General features: G+C 38.9%; 1 protein-coding gene across 2 annotated transcripts in view; it reads left to right on the top strand.

Annotated features, from left to right (window-relative positions):
- Positions 1-24,069, top strand: part of LOC135220847 (centriolin-like) — a 601,514-nt gene that overhangs the window by 450,023 nt on the left and 127,422 nt on the right. For both annotated transcript variants that reach the window (XM_064258407.1, XM_064258408.1), the window contains exon 12: positions 11,158-11,270. In XM_064258407.1, coding sequence (XP_064114477.1) covers positions 11,158-11,270 — 113 coding nt within the window. The remainder of the gene's footprint in view (positions 1-11,157; positions 11,271-24,069) is intronic.

Genomic DNA, 24,069 nt, shown 5'->3' with positions numbered 1-24,069 from the left:
ACATTTCAGTTCCTGGGACATGAAAGAAGGACTTGTATCTGAATGAATAAAACTAGGCATTCCACAAAGGCTAAAGATAGATTCAAGACATTTGATCACTGTTTTAGAATGCATGTTTGGACGGGACACAAAGGGGAAACGTGAATACTCGTCAATAACCGTAAGAATGTACTTGTTGTTCGTGGGGTAGAGGGCAGAGGCCCCTTGAAATCAATACTAAGACGTTCCATTGGCTGGGTGGCCTTTATGAGGACTCCTTTTCCTGGACGATGGAATTGCGGTTTTTGTTGTGCACAGATTTTACAAGAAGCACACCTCTTTTCACATCATCTGTTGAAAAGAGGTTTTGGATCGCACAAAGTGCAAAAGATGAGTGACCCCAGGATGGCAGAGGTTCTCGGTATGTCAGTGAGATTCGACATTAAAGAAATAGAACAACAGAAATAGAACAACAATAGGCACGAGTCAGGGTGTCCGGTGCAATATTCTGTTTCCCAGGATGATACTGTATGGTATAGCTGTACGATGCCAGCTCCAACCTCCACTCTTGTATCTTGTTATTCTTTATTTTAGTTCTCTTCCTGCTGTCTAACATGAACATCACGGATCGCTGATCAGTAATCAGAGTAAAATGTCGTCTCGCTAAGAAATGGCTCCACTTGCGAACAGCTTCAATAATAGCGGTAGCCTCCTCCACTGCTGGATATGCAACTCACTAACCCTGGAGCGTTCTTGACATGAAAGCTACCGGCCGGTCCACCCTGGTTTAAGACTTGGCTGAAACAGCAACTTCCGAAGCAATCACACTCCACAAACAAAGGGAAGGCTCTCATCCACAGACCGTAGTGAAACAAAAACATCCATAAAGTTTTGTTTTTTTTTTTTAAGGAGTTAAAAAGCAGCTAGTGCTGGCTCACTCAGTGGAAAAGTTTTTGTGTTCACTAAGGGATGAATCATATCAGAAAAACGAGGGATCCATTTGGCATAATATGCAAACAACCCTTGAGCTCTTCGCAGAGACCCCATATTTGTGGGAGGCGGTAATTCTTGAAGGGGACGTAATCTGTCAGGGTCAGGCTTTATCACATTATTACCGACACAATACCCTAGAACATTGATTGTAGGAACAGACACAACCGATTTCATTTCATAGAGGCATGATGCTGACCAATAGGAGAGCAGGATCTCATGGCAGTGACTAGCATCAGGAACCAATGGGAGAGCGGGAGGATGGTGGCGAGTCTACTCAGTTGGTGGCGCACGTTTTAAAATTGTTCTCGGTGGTCCGGGTGAATCTCAGACTTTACCCTTTCACAACCTGAATTATTGGTGAATGTTTTATGCCAGTGCTTCCACTCTTTGGCTGCAGTGGGTGAGCTGGGATCTGTGTCCAGTCTGGACAGCTTCAGCAGCTTGGTCATGATGGGTAATGTGTTGAATAAATTGTAATGAAAGTAAACACTTGGTGACAGATTCCAAGCTTTATTCAACACATTACCAAACTACCACATCTGTAACAGAAAAACAGACAATAACTAACAACATTCATGCACACATGAACACAAGCACATAACTTATAACAATCATGCTCGTGCCTAATGGAGGCCTCAGCTAGGACATGTTTCCGGCAATTGCGTCGGGCCACGGCAAAGTCATATGCATCACTGGAGTGTGTGAAGCAGAGACTTTGTTAAGATCTTAAACAGTGGCTCCTTGGCGTAGACTAATGAAGTCATCTCCGCCATCGTAGCTGAGTTGATGGATCTACTCAGCCTGGTTCTTGCGTCGTACTCTGTCTTAATCAGAGCCCGAAAGTCTGGGGAGTCTTCACTAAACTGTGTGGTGGCACAGTTTGAATTCAATTTCCCTACTGTGAAAGTAGCTGGTGCGTCAACCCAGCAATCTTGGTCTCCCGGGAACAACAGTGAAGTCAAGTCAGTTTCTTTTAATTGTGGCATGGGTTTGTCTTCCATAGCTGCCTGTAAGGCAAGATCTACTAACTTTGTGGTGCATGGTGTTGGGGTTTGCCCTTCCACCACGAACATAGTATATGATCCTTTATGGGGCGTCAATTTTGGGTTGACGCACTCCCAATCATTTAAAGTCCGGACCCAGGCGGACTGAGCTTGCTCTTTTGGGTAGATAATGGTTTCCTTGGGAACCTTATCTACCCTTACTAACGCTTCCTCTGTCAGGCGTGCGTAACCAGGGAAGGGAAATTGTAATCCCGCCAGGTAGAATTCAAAGTCTTCTACCGGACGGGTACCACATCCTTCTATCGTTAACATGCCCTCTGAGAACGTAGCATGAAGAGCCAATCGCCGTGGGTTGTTCTTAACGAACGCTGGGAGCTTTGACGTGTCCGGAACCACAAACTGCTGTTGTTGTGGTAGTCTGGATCGCAAGAGATTCTCTATGAGATTCTCTTGATTTTGCAATCTCTGGGCCAAATTGTCCACAGACTGCAGGCGATCAGCAATTGGTCCTATCTGGGACTGGACTATGCTACCCATCCTCTCCATGAGTTGGCTCGAGAAGGCTACCGGATCAAATGCAAGTTCCGGCATCTTCCCCTTTGAGCTCCTTGCTCTCGACCCCTGATGTGGGGGAGTAGCAACTGCCGAGTCCGTCATTAGCTTAGAAGCTGATGATGGTCTGGTTGGGAGTGGTTTGGGCAGCTTAAAAGGCTTGCTCGCTTTGGGTAGGGCCTTCTTCATATGTTTTACTTTAGGGGCCACTGAGCATGGCTTGTCCCCAGCCATGACCTTCCCAGTGAACCCCTGGAAAGAAGTAAGAGAAGAAGAGTTAGACTGCGCCGGACTAAGAATTGGAATCTTAGACCGGGCACCACCTGCCTCACTTACCTCCCTACCTTGTCTGGCGGAATCAAGGACCATCGGTTCAACATCTAGGTTAATCGCCGCTATGTCTTCCAAGACGGCTTCCCCTAGTCCCTCCAGATCTTCAGGGAGAACTTGTGTTTCTTCTCTGATCGTGGCGATGATTGGAGCTGCTACTTCCTTCGGCACTGCCGCTGACATCTTAGCGTTAGGGTAAAGCAGAGTGCACATATCCTCCGCCAGGATATATGGCTTCTTGGGCTTCACGTTGCGGCCGAAGCCGCCGACCCAGATCTTGAGGGTCGCCAGGGAAGAGCTCTTGATAGCTTGGGGAGTCGAGTCACTTGTTAAGTCTGAGACCAGCGCATAGCAGATCTCACATCCTTCTGGATGCCAAACCAGAAGGTCGTCCACCTGGACTGCACACCCGGCATGAGATCGGCAGACCTCATGCCCACACGATTGCTGTAGCACAGCAGTGCATGCTGTCTCCTGACAGTGTACCACCTGTAAATTAATTTGATACATGAGTATCATAATTTGATATCACCGGAAGATCCGGTGACATATATAGTTAAGTTAGATCATCCGCTGTGTTTAGTTCAGCGGAGTCGCATGCTTCCTTATTAACTATACGAGGTCCATTCAAAAAGTATCCGACCTTGGTTCATAAAAGGACAAATAATTCACCAATCAGCAAATTAGTTTTGTGGGAGTTGACAGCACTCTTACTGCGCATGCGTGTAAATTTTAAAAGCTCTAGTGTGTGGCGGTACCCGCCTGTGAGGGCTAGAGTGCAGACGTACAGCACAAGCTCGTCGGATTATCGTCCTTACACAACATGTCGGAGCGCATCGAGCAGCGCTACTGCATTAAGTTCTGCTACAAGCTTGGTGATACACAAGTGCAAACTATCCAGAAGATTCAGCAAGCCTTTGGCGACGAAGCCATGGGAATAACACAGGTAAAGGAGTGGTATAATCGCTTCAAGCAAGGACAAATCTCAGTTGAGAGCAAGCCACGGTCAGGCAGGCCATCCACCAGCAGAAACGGAGAATTCGTTGAAAATGATCGTCGAATAGTGGAGGACGACCGTGGTATAACCATCAAAGAAATTACTGAAGAAGTAAGAATAAGCACAGGATCAGTTCATACAATTTTAACGGAAGATTTGGCCATGCGACAAGTGTCTGCTAAATTCGTTCCCAAGTTGCTGGTGGAACAGCAGAAACAACTCCGCCTGGAAATTGCACAAGACCTGCTTGACTGTGCTAACAGTGACTCTGACTTCATGAAGACTATCATCACTGGTGATGAGACATGGGTGTACTCTCCAGACATGGCACCTTGTGACTTCTGGCTGTTCCGTTAAAAGAACGCAACCCTAAGGGAAGCGTTTTGAGTCGAGAGAGGAAATTATGAGAAAAACGACAGCAGAGCTTTACAGCATCCCAATGTCAACATTCCAGAGATGTTACCAGCAGTGGCAGCACCGGTGGGAAAAGTGTGTGCACTCCCAAGGGGAGTACTTTGAAGGTGATCGAATAAAAAAAATTTCAAATGTGCAATTTTTTTTCTTTATGGACCAAGGTCGGATACTTTTTGAATGGACCTCGTACATTAAGTGTTTTACAATGGTACCCTAATATTCTGTTTTCCTTCTTGCACCACCTCATGTCATCCAAAATATTGTCATTATAAAGGTTTGGAACAGGCAGAAATGGTGGCTGGGTTAACCTTGCACCAGTCCGCCGGCTCCGGAGAGAAAAAATTTTACTATGGAACTTCTCTCAGCTTTCCGTACCCCTACCGGAGTAGGATGTGTACGTATTTGTGAAGAAAGGCTTGGGACGAGCGAAAACGGAACCAGGTTACCTAGTATTCCGTCGGCCCTGGAATGTATAGTTCCGTGAAGCGCTTCTTTAAAAATAACTTTAAGCGTATTTGACGACAAGGGGGCACAAAGAACTCAGAATTTTAGGGACGCCAATACTGGTGCCAGAATACCTGGTTAGAAGTATGAATTCCTACCGTTATAATTCCGGCCTGATAATAATATAAATAAATTAAGGAAATACTAAGCTCCGTCTGTAACCTTCTTCCCGGATCGACCATTCCGTTAATATCCTACGGGATCAGAACAGGGTAAAAAATTTTGTCTGAATCCGATCAAAGATTCATAGCTACTAATTTATAGATATGATTCTAAAGTTTATCCCGGCCCTCCGGGGCGGAAGGATAGCGAAGATGGAATTCCGGGGATAGGAGGATACGAGGTACGTAGCAAGGTGCATACTCAGTCCGGCGCGTCTGGTGGCTATCCATGACTAGCCAAGGAGAGAGCGCTACCTGCCTCGACTCACAGAGCGTGTGAGCTATGTCTCTCTCTCAGTTGTCCCCCCCCCCCCCCCCCCCCCTCTCCCCTAGAGTGTATGACTCAAGCCTACTTCCTGAGGTTAGGGTGTGGCGAGTAAGTACTCCACCGAGGTGGGTACAGGTGGAGGGAGACAGCTGAGAAGAGTGGCTCGCTCGTGATCAGGTGGTCACTGTGACCGGTCAGGTGGGACAACCCTCCGAGACACAGTGGATCCACCCGATCAAGGCAGTAGGCCTATGGCCTTCTGTCCAATGCATACACAATAAATAATAACAATTTATATAAAACTAAATTATATGTTCTAAAGTAAAGTAGGCTATAACGACATAGTGTGAGTAAATAGGGATGGGGAAAAGGAGGTAGGGAGAGGAACATGGTGTGATATGAGCATATAGCCTAACCCTCCAAAATCGGGTATAATGCCGACCTGGTCAGGAAGACTTAAATCGCTCTAATCAATAAGTAGCCCTCCAAAATCGGGTATAATGCCGACCTGGTCAGGTAATAGAATTGACTTAAGGATATCATCCTATAAAGTTTTAATCGTGTCCCAACTCTCTAATCAGATCGCTTCGAACTGAATGAAAACTTTAATCTTACGTAGAAGGCTAAAGAGGGATGTTGCTGGTTAGGCTACTCCCATACTTATTTCAATGGAAACGACTTAACCTAGATATAACTATATGTATATCAAAAGGGAACTTACTGGCGTAGGCTACCTTCCGAAGCCACATACAGCCTGGTCGGGTAGCCTAACCACATGAACGCCAAAATAGCCTAACTAATACTCAAGCATTAATAAACATCAATAACCATAATTAATCATTGTATAAGATGTCTAGAGCTAAATAAACACGACTACAATTAGTACAAGGAACTAATTGAAAGTCGTCAAATAAGTATGAAGCTCTCGGAGGTAGCGACACCAAAATGGCTGCCGGGGGAGTGGCATAACACGACACTCCTGAGACTAAAATTAACAATATGTTTAATTTTAACGTGTGTCGCCACCTCAGCTTATCAAAATTGATAATTGCAATACTCAGCTTGGGAGTCGGAGTCTCCAGAAGGTCAGACATCTTCACTATAAGCAAAATAAGGCTTCGAACACAAGAACGCGTGTAGATATCACGGTGCTATAGAAAGGAATGATGGGAGTCGCTTGGGTAGTAGTAGTAATAGTGGGCAGTAGTCGGATGTAGAACGGCACCTCGTATACGGGGGATGAGAAAGGAGAAGACTAAAGCTGGCCATACACGATAGAGACTGGCCCGTCAATTTCAAGGGATTGTCCCGCATCGGTCCCAGTCTTTATGGTGTATGGGGGGGAAAAAGCCAGTCTCGTCGGGTTTGTCTTGGCTCGCCATCCTTTCAGCATGTTGAAAATCCTGTCCTGTCCCGTTGCAATTTGCTGACTCGCCGCGCAAGTCCCTAACGTTGTGTGGGAAGAGATTACCTCCCAGAGTCCTGACAATCCCTCAAGAATGAAACAAGTATGATACCTGAGACTGAATGTTATTCACCCGTAGACGAAGATTGGCCTCCATTCATATCGTTTTAAGCAGTGTCCTCATTGCAACTTCTCAAGTCATGTCGCAGGCAACCAAATATTTAACTCAAGATTTTGTTACTGAATTCATTGAACTTTATAGTACTTCATCCGTGTTTATGGAAGGTAAAAAGTGAAGATTATTTTAATAATCTAAAAAGCAGGCTGCCTATGAAGAGTTATTAGAGTCTGCAAGAAAATTGATGGCAGAGCATGTTGTCCTCTTGAAATCCTGTCTCCATCGTGTATGGGCAATCCTTAGGGTCTGGCGCGGAGGGCCAGTACCAGCCGTGACGGCCCGCCGTGCCAGTCTCTATCGTGTATGGGCTAGCTTAATTGGTAAAGGACCTCTGATAGTGGTTTTAACACGCCCCAGTTACTATACCGACACCCTATAAGGGTGAGCAAGCTGGGTATATTCCTAGCATTCCATGCAACTTTTTTCTCTGGTATATTTAGCAGTTTTTATACCTTAGAAATGGTGCTATAAGGAGCATTTCACGGAGCAGCAGAGGTTGAGCCCAGAAAATACGTTTTTATGGTACAAAAAGATTTACTAATTTTCAAATAATATTGATTAATACTGTGTGTATTAAGTTTGATAGATAATAAAAATAATAATTCTCTCTCCCTCTCAATATTTCACTTACTGAGATGTACCTATGTTTTTTATATGATAAATAAGTGATTTTGTAATTTTCAAATATTAATATAAACAGCAATAATGTCAAATCATTAAAGAAAATACTATACTGAATTAGTAAGATTTTAGTTTATAAATTAACCCTCTTACGCTGACTGGACGTACTTTATGTCAACATTTTTTTGTCTCTCGGGTGCCGACTGGACGTATTTTACGTCGACCTACAAAAGTTTTTTTTTAAATTCGCGGAAAAATACTTATAGGCCTACCAGCCTAAAACTTTTGAATCACGCGCCTTGGGGTGGATGCTGGGAGTTCATGGATCAAGGCCTTGTTTTATTTTGAAGCGTGACCCAAGTGCGCATGCGCGATATCCCTTCTTCTTGCCCTAGGCCAGCATCTAGTAGCGGCATCATCCAAGAGCGACTCTTTCGTCAAAAGCGTGTTTTTTCTGGACTTTTGCGAGACTTTGAGCATTTGTGTTGCTACAGGACATTCATAGATATGTCTCAACGACGTGTGAACCGCGAAAGGCGCGTTTTAAAACCCGTTCGGAAGGGGTATCGTTGTAAGGCGAGTTGAGTTTTGGACCTTGGCATGGCTAGGCGAGGGGCCCAACGCAACCCAGCAGGAACCCCAGCGCCTCAAGGCCGTTCTGTGCGGCCACGTGTGGCTGAAAGTGTTTCAGGAACACAGCGTATGCCTTTGGTTACCCCTAGGAAGCATGTGGGCGTCCTTAGGGGCATTCATAGGCATTTGGGAGGCCTCCAACCAAGGGACATAGATGAATATCTATCGGAGCTTGATCGGGAACATGTCGCAAGTCCTCATTTTGATGGCGGATGGTCATCGAGTGATGAGGACATCAGTCCCAATGAAAGTGAGGATGAATATATGCCCCCAATGTTCGTTCGAGGCTCACATCCCGAAAGTGAGCTCGAATTCAGTGGGTTCAGTGCTTACGAGGGGGAATCTGAGGAGGGGGAGGATGGGGATACGGGGTCAAGTTTTATCGCAGAGGACGATACAGAAAGTGAAGGCCTAAGTGAGGGTGATGGGCCAACGGGGGAGGGTAGAGTGCATATCGTGCCTGCACCCCCGTGCGCGCGCGCACGGGCACGTAGAAGGTCGGGTCGTCGCGCCAGCCAAGGTGAAGGTCGGTCGTCGGAGAGTGACGAGGGGTGGACGGAGGACCCCACCCCTCCTAACATGCACCCCTTCACGGCAACCCCGGGGCTCACCGTACCAGTACCCCTGACTGTTTTGGGGTTCATCCAGCTTTTCCTGACGCGGGAATTGCTGGAATATCTGGTACACGAGACGGTGGACTACGCTCGGTACTGCCGGTAGGAGCTGAGGACGACCTTGTCGTATTACTGGCGGTGTTGCAACCTCATTGACATGGCGCATTTTTTTTAGGCTGCACATTTATTTTGGTATGACACCTGCTTCCGACGTCAGGCAATATTGGAGGAGGAATTGTTTTTTATGTATGCCTAATGTGCCTGGCGTTATGTCCCGTGATAATTTTCCTGGCGTTGACAGGGTACTTCAACGCCTTCAACCGAAGGGCCATACCCCGGAATAACAGTGATCGCCTCATTTTGTTACCTCTAACCGTTTTGCGCACAGCGCGATTTGAACACAATTATATATGACATTTCGTTTTTGCGCTATCATATATCGCATTATATATGATAATGATAATTTTTTCATTTCTGATGGTTGCATACTAAACTTCAAGCAATGACAAAAAAAGGAGCCAAAAATGAACTCTTAATCTTGAAAACTAAGCGCGCTGTGATTTTTTGAAAAAAATATTTTTTCCGCTTCCGCACTCACTCTCAAACCTCTCCGGCATACGGGAGTCATTTTTTTTATTTACCGCTCCGGCGTAAGAGGGTTAACAAATTATGTAAAATTTAAAGGAATAGGTATCATCCCTCATCATTTGCTGAGAGACTTGGAAAGAGGGAAGGAGGGTGAGCCTGTCAAGAAATGTCAAGAAACATGACAGCAAGGGTTGAATGGTCAGTGTTGCTGACTTGGCTGTCAAAGGATTTCGTATGTGTGTGTGTTCATAGTGTTTTAAAGATGCTAGTAAAGAGAAATAGATTTAACATTTCTAAGAGATTAGAGATAGACTCTGTTTTTGGCTGGAAGGGTTAGAAATATGTATTTTATTTTTAAGGATACTAATGTTTAAGATGGCTTTGAAATTATACTAATAATATAATTTCAAAGATTAATGCAGTATAATAGGGGTAATAATTGAAGGTATATTTGGTATAGGATGCTATTTAATGTATACATTTTTTATTTGAACTTTCAAGATAGGCAGTTATAAGTGTGTTTAGAGTGGGGTCTAAGTATTTGTGGTGCCAGAGTCTGGTATGCATCCCCCACAAGTACAGGGGTCCACTGTATGTTGTTTTGCTTATGATTATATTTTGGGTTTATTTCCCCTAACTGCAGTACCTTTTGAAGAATAATCTTTAGGTACTCTCACTTTTTTTTTGCCTTGTGACCTTGTGACCTTTAGCCAAACAGTGTGCTACCTATAACTTAAGGACCATAGATAGCTAAGCTTGGAACTGTCAAAAATTCATTTGACCCCCTGCAGCTTATGGCTTTCTCTCTAACCCTAATGAGGACGATTAAGATATTTTGATGCATCATAGGCAGGTGTATCACTGACATATAATAGTTGAGCAGTAAGTGTGAATATTAAAAAAAAAAGACAATACTAAAACAAAAAGACCCGAATATACACACATTCCTTAGAGTTTTACTGTAATCAGAACCTGACTATCACTGTTTCACTGCTCTGCTTCACATCAAGTTCTACTAAAGAAAATTTGCATTATATATATGAAAATAAAGTTTGCATATATGGTGTATTCTTTTCAGCAATTACATCATCTAGTACACACAAACTCACACTGTGCTCACTCAGAAACAACCATGTGTAATGTCTACAATTACATCATCCATGAAATGATCCCACATAATTCAGACTCATGCACACATTTTGGTGGCTTACCAGACAAGCCTTGCCATATCATACCAGAGTGGCTCTGGTTGACTCAGCAATACAGCTGTTGATGTATCAAACCAACCTCATAACTGGAGCTCTAACCTTGAAAAAAGCATATTTTTAGAACTTTGAATAAGAGATTGCAAACCTTTAATACTGTATTATAAGTTATTATTGATTTTATTTGGTCAGTGGACGTTGTATAAATTGTTGCTATATTGATGATTTTGCTTTACATTTTCTTTACTCAGAATGTCCTAGTGATTTTTAAGTGACAGTACAAAACTCAGCCGTTGATAGTTACAGTATCTTTATTGAGTACATAACACAATAAAAAAAATCTGCTTTGTAATCCTTTAGCTTTCTAAAATGTTTCAGTCTAGCTTTACTCTCATTTTGAATCTTAGTTGTGGTAATGCTATGTAGAAAAGTTTCATTTGTGATGAAAAAGATCTTTTGGTACCCTCTGCTAATGGCTTGCTAGTTTCTATTACAGTTGGGTGATTCATCATCTGTTAGGCCTTAGTTTAAGACTTTTAGGAAACCTCTCTCTCTCTCTCTCTCTCTCTCTCTCTCTCTCTCTCTCTCTCTCTCTCTCTCTCTCTCTCTCTCTCTCTCTCTCTCTCAACTATTTTTTTTTTTTTTTTGCGTATGTGTATATTTGATTCATGAGATATTTTATTTTGCCATGGCCTGATCTTGTTTTTACAGGAAAAGAATGATGAAATTGAGAACTTAGCCCAAAAGATGAAAACTGCTCAAGAAACTGAAGTCCATTTGAATGAAAACCTTTCAGTTTTGAAAAATGAGATAGCCATGATGAGGTGAGGAACCTTTCAAAAGTAAATATTTGCATGTAAAAGTTGTGTTTTAGGCGTTGGATTGGATAAAGGGGTATTGACAATATTGATATTATTTAATATAATGAGTTTTGTTAATTGGAAATTCAGTGTAGCCTATGACTCTTGATATGAAATAGCTTAATGGACACCAGTCCATTTCTAATTTTACAAAATTTTCAGATCACTTATATTCCATTTTTTGGTAGTGTAGCTTCTGTTCATTCTCAAAGAGTTACACTATCATGGCCCCACAGGACTCCATAAGAAAGACCAACCAATTACAAAGAATTCCTGTATAGTTGGTCCTGGCCCGAATAGTGTATGTGTAAGTGTTACATAATAAAAATATGGAATGTTATTCCATATATACAGGCGGTCCCCGGGTTACGACGGGTCCGGCTTACGACGTTCCGAAGTTCTTAAATATTCATTGAAAAATCCGCCCTGGGTTACGACGCTTGTTCCGAGGTTACGACGCTGACGCTTCCGACGCTCCGAGTTTACGACGCTTTTAAAAAACGCAGACTAATGATAAGAATCCTTTATAGTTTAGCACAGTTTTCTCTCTCTCTCTCTCTCTCTCTCTCTTTCTGTATTTTCTGACGAAAATAATCACTAATTAGTGTATTTTGATATTTATTTTTCATGACTTTAAATACATTTCATAAAATATAAAATAAATCAGACTGCGATCATGAAGCCTATTTTTTAACATTACGTTATGTATTTTTTGAACCTTCTTCTTGGTTTAATTATACGATGTATATGTTTCATTATAGCTGTCAGTAACTCGGTATCTCCATAAAAATAATAATTCTCTCTCTCTCTCTCTCTCTCTCTCTCTCTCTCTCTCTCTCTCTCGGTCTCCTCTCTCTCTCTCTCTCTCTCTCTCTCTACTACAAAGATGTATGTTTTTTTTGTATGATAAATAAATGGATTTACTATTTTCAAATATAATATTTAATTTATACAGCAATAATATCAATTCATTAAAGAAAATACCATAGTGAATTAGTAAGAAATTTGAGCTTATAATTAAAAAAATTATGGAAGAATGAAGGAAATCCCAGTCTTCTTCAAGTAACTTCCAGTAACCTTTCCTCGAGATCCAGATACTAAAACTGTCACATATATCAAGTTCTGTGACAGCCAGGAGGGGGAGAAGCTGCAGAGTTGCAATCACGTGGTCCTGAAATTCCTCTCTCTCTCTCTCTCTCTCATCTCTCATCGGCTCCTCTCTCCTCTCTCTCTCTCTCTCTCTCTCTCTCTCTCATTTACTGACTCGAGATTTTTTATGTACTTGTACTATTTGTTTTTAATACTTTCAAATAATAATAATAACTGTAATTACAAAATTCATATGTGATAGTATTTAAAGAAATACAATAACATACTAATCTATCCATGTCACTTTTAATTAGGTTAACTCTCTCTCTCTCTCATCTCTCTCTCTCTCGCTCCTTCTCTCTCTCTTCTCTCTCTCGTCTCTCTCTCTCTCTCTCTCTCTCTCTTTTACCGAGATGAAGAATTTTTATGGTACTAGTATGTAAAATGTTTATTGATAATTTCAGTTATTTAATAATAATAATAATAAAACTTTATTACAAAATTCATAATGGTCGTAGTTTTAAAGAGATGAAAATGACCGTTTCCATTTCACTTGTAAGGATAATTCCTCTTTTCTTACTGAGAAGAGAGAATTTTTATGGTAGATGCACGTGTTTATTATATTTTCAAATAATAATAATAATAGAAGTAGTAATAATACGATAACTAATTTCAAAAGAAAATTCTTCCCTTTGTCTTTTTCTGTATCAATTTCCCTAACTCAACTCAGTGACACTCGGAGATTAACAATGCCATACAATGGTCAACGAATTTAATGGTTTTATGTAATCTCTCTCTCTCTCTCTCTCTCTCTCTCTCTCTCTCTCTCTCTCTCTCGTCTCTCTCTCTCTCTCTCATACTGAGATGAGATCATTTTCATGACATGTAGTAATAAGTTTATCATTAATATTTTCCAATAATAATACTTATTAACTGTAAGTACAAAATTCATATCTGAGTATTTTAATACAATAATCATTCCATTTCTCTCTTTTAAATACTGTAAGGCCATCTCTCTCCTCCTCCTCAATCTCTCTCTTCTCTCTCTCTCTCTCTCTTGCTCTTCGGTCTCCTCTCTCTCTCTCTCTCTCTCTCTCTCTCTCTCTCCACAAGCTTCTTGTCATACATTTGGTGTTTCTATTTCTTCCTTTTATCTCTCGCTCTCAGCAAAAGAATTGATAGACAGACAAACATAATTGCACAGTCCTCTCTTTCTCTCTTCTCTGGAGAAATATATGTATTTCTGGGAGGGGGAAAAAGTTGCCTACAGACGTTCATTTCAATCTATTGAAACCTAAGGAGTTATTTCTCTCTCTCTCTCTCTCTCTCTCTCTCTCTCTCTCTCTCTCTCTCTCTTGTATTTTAATGAAAGTATACAGTAATTTGTGAATACACAGTGTTGCACATGAAAAAAGTAAGTTAGTGATAATTTTAGAGATACGGCCCTAAGAAAAATTGCAAATTAGTAGTGAAATTTTCCCTGTGGACATGTTTTCAAGAACGTCGTTCCGGCTTACGACGATTTTCGGGTTACGACGCGTCTTAAGAACGGAACCCCCGTCGTAACCCGGGGACCGCCTGTATAAAAAACTAAAACTATTATTAATTAAAACTAGTGACCCAAGAGGTCAACCAGATTGCTTTCAGGAATGTGATCAGACCAGATACGATAAGTAGGCTAAGATGACGTGTATAATCAGTCAGTGTCTAGTGCCGTCACCTGTGGTCATTCATTTGTTCGTAATCCATGTCATCTGTGTGTATGTTCGTATGTTCTAGCTACTGTCTGCTTCCTTTATGAATTGTAAACCATATTGTAGAGGAGAAGCGATCAAGCCATCGTCATTAGAAGACCTGTCCATTTTTATCTGAGCTTCATATGTTAGAAATCCAATCAGTCATCATCATTGGCAGACTTGTACAATTTCATCTTATAATCTCAGAAGAATAGATGTATTTTTTGTACTCAGTGTTTTCTACTAGTACCTATCATCATGAGTTTAACACATCTCCGTCGTCCTAACCAGAGAAGATACTGACTTCGTAAGTTATCATCAAACCCCAAGACACTCCAATGAGTATGGAAGTCAGAACCAACCGACTTAGCGCAAGATTATCGCTAGGCTAACATAACCTCACAGGGCGCCTTATTATACAAGGCAACAGCCCTTAAATTGGTGGAAGCCTACAAGAACTCTTCAACGTCTTCCGAAGAATAACCAGAATAATGAATAATGTATCATATCAGAAGTCAACGACGACGAAAGCAAGAGATTCTTCAAGCAACTTAGTATCATCGTTTAGTGAGCGACTTCAGCAGTGCATATCTTCAAGAAACAAACCTGACATGTCTGCTTCCTAAGGCAACGCAAGCTTCGAGATGTCTCTCATTAGAATCATCCAAGAAAACATCATCGTTAATGAGTGTTTCCGGCTCTTCAAGAAACAAACCGAACGCGTCTTCAGCAGCGGATCTTCAAAGGACACGAATCCTCCAAACAACGCGCACGGGGGAAACTCAAGCCAAACCAGGTCATCCGCTAAACAGAGAAGGAGGGCCAAGGCCGCGTGTCGTTATTGGAACACCGTGACTTCCCACAAAATCAAGCTAAGTACAATCTTTTTATTCATTTGGAGTAACTGAGTGTTTTCTTTGCAGGTCAAATTTTCGTTATTCCTGTGGCTGAAGTTACGAGACATTCTTAATCTTACTTTTTTACAGAAATTATCTACATCATTGGGATTTCGCTACTGCGAGTTTTTATCTTTGAGTTTCTGTTTCCAGAAGTTCTCCTGAAATATCATAATCATATACTGTGTTAATTTTATCATTTTGGGTGATTATTAATTCTGTACGTAACAAATCATATTAAACATTGAATATGCGTATACGCAGTGGACGTCTGTATTTATACAGATGCATGGATAGGGTAGTTAGGCACCGTAGTGATAAGAAAACACACAAAAACAAGAGGAACACCCGTACAAATCTAGATAAATTAGAGGTAACACTATTTCGGGTCAGGACAATAAAGGCTCCTTTTCAAGGTCCCGATCGCAGTTTTAGCCTTGAGTTTTTTTAGTTATATGTAAAAAATCGAACCTCAGTGACTCAGCTTAACTTTAAAAAATACTGCTAGAGGGCAAGGAATAACATGTCTATAAAAACTTTCATTAGGCTAACATACTCAACATTCATATAAACAAATTTACAAAACGTGTCTAAATGCGCTGACCTGGATCCCTCACTATTTCAAATTCTAGCAAAGAATGAAAGTACAGCAAGTACATATAGTTAATAATAACGCAATTGATGACTTGTTTTAATAGTAATCGCTCAATTCTTTATAGTTCAAGTCATTCTTACGTTCGTTGCTTTATATGTAACTAACAGCAACATAATGCTAAAAACACACAATACGTTGCCGATGATAATAAAGAGAAGCAATTAAGCCATTGTCATTAGAAGACCTGTCCATTTTTATTTGAGCTTCATAATGTAGAATCCAATCAGTCATCATCATTGGCAGACTTGTACAATTTCATCTTATAATCTCAGAAGAATAGATGCATTTTTTGTACTCAGTGTTTTCTACATAGAACCTATCATCATGAGTTTAACACATTTCCGTCGTCCTAACCAGAGAAGATACTGACTTCGTAAGTTATCATCAAACCCCAAGACACTCCAATGAGTATGGAAGTCAGAACCAACCGACTTAGCGTAAGATTATCGCAAGTCTAGCATAACCTCACAGGGCGCCTTATACAAGGCAACCTATTTCCTATAAAAAGAAATAGGTAAACAGTAGCCCTAAAAATCAGAATCAAACAAATCGGGTTTAAGCAAACTTGGTTACTGTGTCATCTAGTCAAACTGTCAGGGTCAGTCAAATCTGCCGAGTGTTCAAAGCAAAGCACATTCCACACAATAAGCGACTCTAGCAGAGCAGGGAGAGCGATGTTGGATCATTCATGCCAATACCTTTTTGAATTAAAAAGGAATTTTCCTATGAATCACACGACCACATCAAGTAATCAGAGAAGGTCCTCGTAATTTTAATACAATAAGTTATTATAAGTAGTGGTGGATTAAGCCCGACTGTACGCGCCGTATAAAATTAGAATATCTTGTTTTTATTCCTTTAGTCCACGTAATATCCTGTATTTACGGACTCACCGTCTGTTGTTCGAACTTCCCTATTGAGAAGTCCGGATAAGCGAGCGCTTACAGATACCTCTATAGTTATAAAAAACATTGATCTATATCTAGTGTAATTGTAAGATATCCATTTATGGGTATACAAAACATTATCTTACCTCCTGCCAAATAAGGCGTGTTTATCATAGGAAAATTCTATAAACCTTCTAACATATTAAAATCCGTTTTGAACAAAAAGAGACAGTTAATCAAATAACTTATATAGAAGAACCAATCATTTGTCTCATAAATCGTAACATTGTTCAAGCGACCTAACAGAATTCTCCCACAGCCACAGTCGCAGTTTGCATGCAAAATCTCGAGACGCATGCACCCTTGAATGTCTTAGAGCGTGTAAAAAGACTGCTGGGATCTGAAATTTTAATCCTTCCCGACACTGAAATATAACGATATCCGCGAACAAAGCCCTATACAGTGGCCCCCCGTATTCGTGTTCTCCGGATTCGCGGACTCACTGATTCGCGGATTTTTCTCTGGACCATATCTAACCATTATTTGCGGTGAATTCGCCTATTCGCGGGATTTTCCGACGATAAATAATTCACTAATTAGTGTATTTTGATGTTATTTTCATGCATAAATACATTTTTATGATACAAAAATGATTTACTAATTTTAAAGTATTAATATTGATCAATACTGTATTAGTAAGATTAAATGATATCACATAATAACTAATAATTCTCTCTCTCTCTCTCTCTCTCTCTTACAGAGATATATGCTTTTTGTATGATAAATGATTTACTAATTTTCAAATATTAATATTAATGTAAAGAGCAATCACTTCAATAAAGAAAATACTACAGTGAATTAGTAAGATTTTAGTTTATAAATTTGAAAAATTATGTAAGAATGAAGGAAATCCCAGTCTTCACGCATCTTTCTTTCGAACTCCAGGTCTCTCTCTCTCTCTCTCTCTCTCGTCTCCCTCCTCTCTCTCTCTCTCTCTCTCTCTCTCTCTCTACTCTCTCTCCCTCTCTCTCTCTCTCTCTCTCTTACTACTAAGATGAGAGTTTTTATGTACAACGATGTATATGTTTTTTTATTAATATTTTCATATATAATAATAATAATAATAATATAATAATAATAATAATATAATAATAATAATAATAGTAGGGAAAAACTCTCTATCACGAGAGTATATATAATGTTCTAAAGGGTCCACAATAATACAAAGTGTAAAAAGTCCGTGTATAAAGCTTTCTGTAGTCTTCAAAATTATACACGGACTTTTTACACTGTATTATTGTGGACCCTTTAGAACAAAATAATAATAATAATTACTGTAATTACAAAAATCATGTGTAAGTATTTTACAATACTACGATAATCTTTCCATTTCTCTCTCTCTCTTACAAGAGATGTATTGTTTTTTTGGTTATGATATTTACTAATTTTCAATATCAATATTATGTAAACAGCAATAATATAAATTCATTAAAGAAAATACTAAAGTTGAATAGCAGATTTTAGTTTTTATAAAATAAAAAGAATTACGTAGAATGAAAGAAAAATGCACTTTACCCCCCCGCATCTTTCTCTTTGAACTCCAGTAGCAAGCCGAGTTGGCTGGGGTCCAACAACTGTGTTGCCATATCTCAGGATAATGTAAACTCTCTCTCTCTCTCTCTCTCATCTCTCTCATCTCTCTCTCTCTCTCTCTCTCTCTCGTCATATCTCTCATGGATAGACAATGTTTATTATCAAGATTGAATGTACAAATAGTTGAGGATGAAGAAGAAGAGGAAGAGGAAGAAGAAGAAAAAGAAGAAGAGGAAAACGGAAGAGAAAAAAATAAACAAAAATGAAATGACAGAAAAAAATAAGGAAAACAAAGAACAAGATAAAAGTATGGATGCAGAGATACTCATTGATACTACATATGAGGCAATAAAGCAGCATACCTACGAAGAAATAAATTACGATATGACAACAGAAAAGCAAATCCCGAAGAGGCTCTACCCAGAATCTATACAATGACGGGAAAGAGGAAAAAAGGACAAGAAGACAAAATCTGCAACCTTTTGAAAAGAGGGAATTGCAGATTTGGAGAAAGATGTTACTACAAACATCCTAAAAATATGTCAAAACTATGAAATATATGGTAAATGTGCATACTTAGATGGTATTGGGGATGATTGCAGAGATCTGCATCCAAAAATATGTAAAAACCTAAAAGAAGGAAAAGGATGTAAGTTCGACAAAAAATGCAAATATATGCACCCTGTAGCCATGAATCATAATCAAATAAATAACCAACCAAGTAATAAAATCCAAATAAGAAAGAAACAAATAAAGAGAGAAATCAAGAATATCAGGTAAAGAGAAAAGCAAACCACCAATGAGATATGCAGAGGTGTCAGCAAAAAAATTTCAACGCATCAGCTCCGAAATTCTACTCAAGAGATAATAACTGTATTTATTATGCAAGAGGATATTGCAGAAACGGAGAAAATTGCAGATTCAGACACAAAATTAATAATTATGATGAAGGAAGATCAAATATTATGGAAAAGTTGATTTTTTTTAATAAGTCAGAATTTCTGGAAATGAAAAAAGAACAACATACCAGAACAGGAAAGAGACATGGGAAAATCCTTATTACTACCAGTATTAAATGAAGGAGAAAACACGCAAACCATCATAGTGATGAATGCGCAGGTTTAGTTTACGAGTAACTCAAAAAGAAAAATAGAGTACTTAGAAGAACTAACCCACAATGAAAAGAAAATAGATAATAATAATATAAGTGAAACCTGGTATTCCCAAGAGACTGGGAATGATGATCAAATAAAATGGTTCCAAACTTATAGATCATATAGAAAAAATAGGAATCAAGGGGGAACCGCAATATATGGGAAAGACAAAAAACAAGGAAATATATGAGAATATAGTAACTCAGAATGTGAACTAATAGCGGTAGAATTTGAATCTGAAAAAAATTGATGAACATAGTATATATAGACCTCCTAATACTAAAGAGTTTGACTTAATATTGAAAAATTGGATGATATATGTAGAAATCACAAGGACTGGACTATTCTCCTATCTGGTGACTTCAACTTTCCTTTCGTAGAATGGAAAGAACGAATAGGAGATTGTGGTTGTACTTATACATATAAAAAAGAGAGTAATAGTAGTGCAGAAGATAGAGGCAATTTGAAAAGCTATTAGATATGCTACTAGAATACAACATTCAACAAATAAATCACCTGCCAACAAGAAAGAAAATACTTTAGACCTAGTATTTGTGAACGAGATGAATTATGTTAAAGAAATAATAGTTTATATGCGAGTATTTCAGACCATAATGTCATAGAATTAACAGTTCATTCCAAAGCAAGTGAAAATAGAGATAAGCAAGAAATGAAAAAGTGGGAAGGATATGGAAAATCAACTTCTACAGTAAAAATATAAAATGGTCAGAAATTATGAAGAATTAAACAAAGATTGGGATAACATTTTCGTAAGTGATGACATAAGGGTAAATACGGAGATATTATATAAAATAATTGGAGATAATAGTGGAAAAAATATATACCGAACGAAGAAAAGTAAACATCATTCATGCATACCAGAGACAGAAGGATCTTGTTCCAGAAAATCAGAAAGTGGAAAAAGGTCTTGCAAAAGAAAAAAATGCATGGAAAGTTATAGAACTAAAAAGTAAGATAGAAAATGCAGAACAAAAGATTATACAATCAAAGAAAATGAAAAACGGGACTTGGAAGAAAAAACCCTATTAAATATCAAGCAAAACCCAAACTATTATACTCATATGCGAAGAAGATGAATAAAAGAAGAATAGAAATAGGCCCTCTGAGAATTGAAGGGAGATTAACGAATGAAAAAAAGGAAATTTGCAACATACTGGCAGAACGATATAAGAGAAATTCACCCCTAGAATAGATAATGAAGATAATGATATATAGAGTAAGGGATGAAAATAGTGAATATTTAGCTGACATAGATATTAATGAAGCTGATATTGTGCAGGCTATTAATGAAATTAAAATGGAGCTGCTGCAGGGCCTGATGGAATTCCTGCTATTTTGTTAAAGAAAGTAGTTCCATTCTATCGCAAAGCCACTTGCAATATTATTAAGACAAAGTGTAGATACAGGCAAGATATATGATGAGCACAAATTAGCATATATTACCCCTACTTTCAAAAGTGGATCAAGACTAGAGGCAAGTAATTATAGGCCTGTGAGTCTAACATCACATATTATGAAAGATGTATGAAAGGGTATGAAGAAAAATATTATGAAACATTTAATAAAAAATAATTTGTTTAATAAATGACAACATGGTTTCGTACCCGGAAAAGTACACAAACCCAACTGTTAGTCCACCGTGAAAACATATTCAAAAATATGAAAAGCGGAAATGAAACAGATGTGGTTTTATTTAGACTTTGCAAAAGCTTTTGATAAAGTAGACCATAATATATTAGCAAGAAAATTAGAAACACAATATCGTGGATAAAGTAGGAAGATGGTTAAAAAGAATTTTTTACACAACAGAAAACAGATAGTTATTGCAAACGACGAGAATCGGATGAAGCCAAGGTAATATCCGGTGTGCCGCAAGGTACGGTGTTAGCTGCAATACTGTTTGTTATTATGATTGAAGACATAGACAATAATGTTAAGGATTCGGTAGTGAGTAGTTTCGCAGATGACACAAGAATAAGTAGAGAAATTACTTGTGATGAAGATAGGAACGCTCTACAAGAGACCTTAACAAAGTATATGATTGGGCAGTAAATAGGATGGTATTTAACTCTGATAAATTTGAATCAATAAATTATGGAGACAGAGAAAGAAAGCTATATGCATATAAGGACCTTAATATGAGACCCATCACAAATAAGGAAGCAGTTAAAGACCTTGGTGTGATGATGAATAGGAACATGTTATGCAATGATCAAATAGCAACTCTGTTGGCAAAATGTAAAGCAAAAATGGGAATGTTGTTACGGCACTTCAAAACAAGAAAAGCTGAACACATGATTATGCTTTATAAAACATATGTTCGTAGTCCACTTGAATATTGCAATATGATATGGTACCCACACTATCAAAAGGATATTGCACAAATAGAGAGTGTACAAAGGTCCTTTACAGCTAGAATAGAAGAAGTTAAGGACCTAGACTACTGGGAAAGACTACAATTCTTAAAATTATATAGTCTAGAAAGGAGAAGAGAACGCTACATGATAATTCAGGCATGGAACAGATAGAAGAATAGCAGAAAATATCATGGAACTAAAAATATCAGAAAGAGCAAGCAGAGGTAGATTAATAGTGCCCGAAAACTATACCAGGAAAAATAAGGAAAGCACACAGGACATTAATCCACTACGCACCAGCATCGATAATGCAGCGTCTATTCAATGCGTTGCCAGCTCATCTGAGGAATATATCAGGAGTGAGCGTAGATGTGTTTAAGAATAAGCTCGACAAATATCTAAACTGCATCCCAGACCATCCAAGATTGGAAGATGCAAAATATACCGGAAGATGTACTAGCAACTCTCTGGTAGACATTGAGGTGCCTCACACTGAGGGACCTGGGGCAACCCGAACAAGATGTAAGGTCTGTAAGGTAAGGTCTCTCTTTTTTACCGAGATGAGAATTTCTATGGTTCATGTGTATGTTTATTAATATTTTGCATAATAATAATAATAGTAATATACTATATCAAAATTCATATGTGATAGTATTTTAAAGAAGTACAATAATCTATCCACTTCACTCTTTTAAATAAGGATACCCCCCCCCTCTCTCTCTCTCTCTCTCTCTCTCTCTCTCTCTCTCTCTCTCTCTCTCTCTCTCTCTTACTCTTACGTATATTTATTTGTTTTGTAGTGTAAATAAATTATTTACCTTATAACTAATTTTCAGATATTAATAAGATTAAATAAAAATGCCGATTCCCAGTCTTTTTATCCACTTGGAGGAAGGTGGGCGGGGGAGTAAATGAGTTTGATATATGAATTGGTGGAGGGGAGGAAGGAGTCGGAGTCTAGGAGTTATTCTCTCTCTCTCTCTCTCTCTCTCTCTCTCTCTCTCTCTCTCTCTCTCTCTCTTCTCTCTCTCTCTCTCCATTATTATTCTCTCTAAGAAATAATTCATAATTTCACTCTTGATGGTCAGATATATGATGTTGCCATTCATTGGTCTCTCGCTCTCCTCTCTCTCTCTCTGTTATTTGCTTATTTGCTGTAGGTATATATTTTTAATGGTAAAATGTTTAAGATGACTTTGAAATGATATTAATAATATAACCATAAAGATTAATGCAGTAATAGGTTAGTAATTTTAGGTATATTTGAAGTAGGATGTTATGAAAGGTATATATTTGGTATCTGAACTTTCAAGATAGGCAGTTATAAAGCATTTTTAGTGGTGGTTTGAACTATTCGCGGGTTTTAACTATTCACGGGGGTGTCTGGTACACATCCCCCGCGAATACGGGGGAACACTGTACACGGTTGACTCCACAAAACCTATACATATAAATATCGCATTTTTTATTGTTGCTAATTTTTAATCACGCCCGACCAGTCGTAGATGAATCTCTCTTATACTTTATTGAAAGTAATATCCGTAAAGTCATTCAAGCAGTGGTGATTTATCGGAATTTTTTTTTATCTTTTATCTGAATACCAGGATGTTTCTCCACTAGCGAGTGATCTCTGGGGGAAAACGGATGTCATTGAACACAAAATACGGTCTAAGGACAAACATAAAGCTATATACGTACCTTCGTATAGACTCCCAATGAAATTTCAAAATAGAGATAAATGTTGAAGTTGAAAAAATGTTAGTAATAGGAGTCATTAGGAAATCAAATAGCCCATATAATTTTCCCTTAAACGTTATGCCAAAACAGATCGGACTTGGCGTATTTGCGTAGATTTCTGTCGCTTAAAAGAGGAAACGATTCCCGATCGTCTTCCATTGCCATGTACCGATGATATCTTATCCTTGTTAGGTCAGAATAAATTTTTCACCAGCTTGGACTTACTTAAAGGCTTTCACCAGATACCATTACCTAAGTGATTGTACCTCATACACCGCCTTCAGCACACTCAGGGGACATTATCAATTTTTACGTATGCCTCCGGCTTACGTTGCACCCCAATTACAATATAGTGTTTGGAGACTTTTAGGGGATACCCTACATGCCTATATGGTTGATCTTGTAATCTTTTCTAATACCTTAGAAGTACAGAGACTAAGACAAATAATCTCAGAGTAAAATATCCAAATGTGAGTTTTAAAAACCGAACATGTTTATATAGGTTTTATGTGTCTAGTCAAGGTCTTAAAGTAGTCCATGGTAAGGTGTCAGCTATTCATAACTTTCCGGTACCTATTAACGTAAGGGGGATACAGCACTTTTGCTCTGTAGTGGGTATTACAATCGTAAGTAAATAT

This window comes from Macrobrachium nipponense, chromosome 2 (genome assembly GCF_015104395.2).
Source record: "Macrobrachium nipponense isolate FS-2020 chromosome 2, ASM1510439v2, whole genome shotgun sequence".
NCBI classification, from domain to species: domain Eukaryota; kingdom Metazoa; phylum Arthropoda; class Malacostraca; order Decapoda; family Palaemonidae; genus Macrobrachium; species Macrobrachium nipponense.
This window is presented reverse-complemented; position numbering and strand designations above follow the sequence as displayed.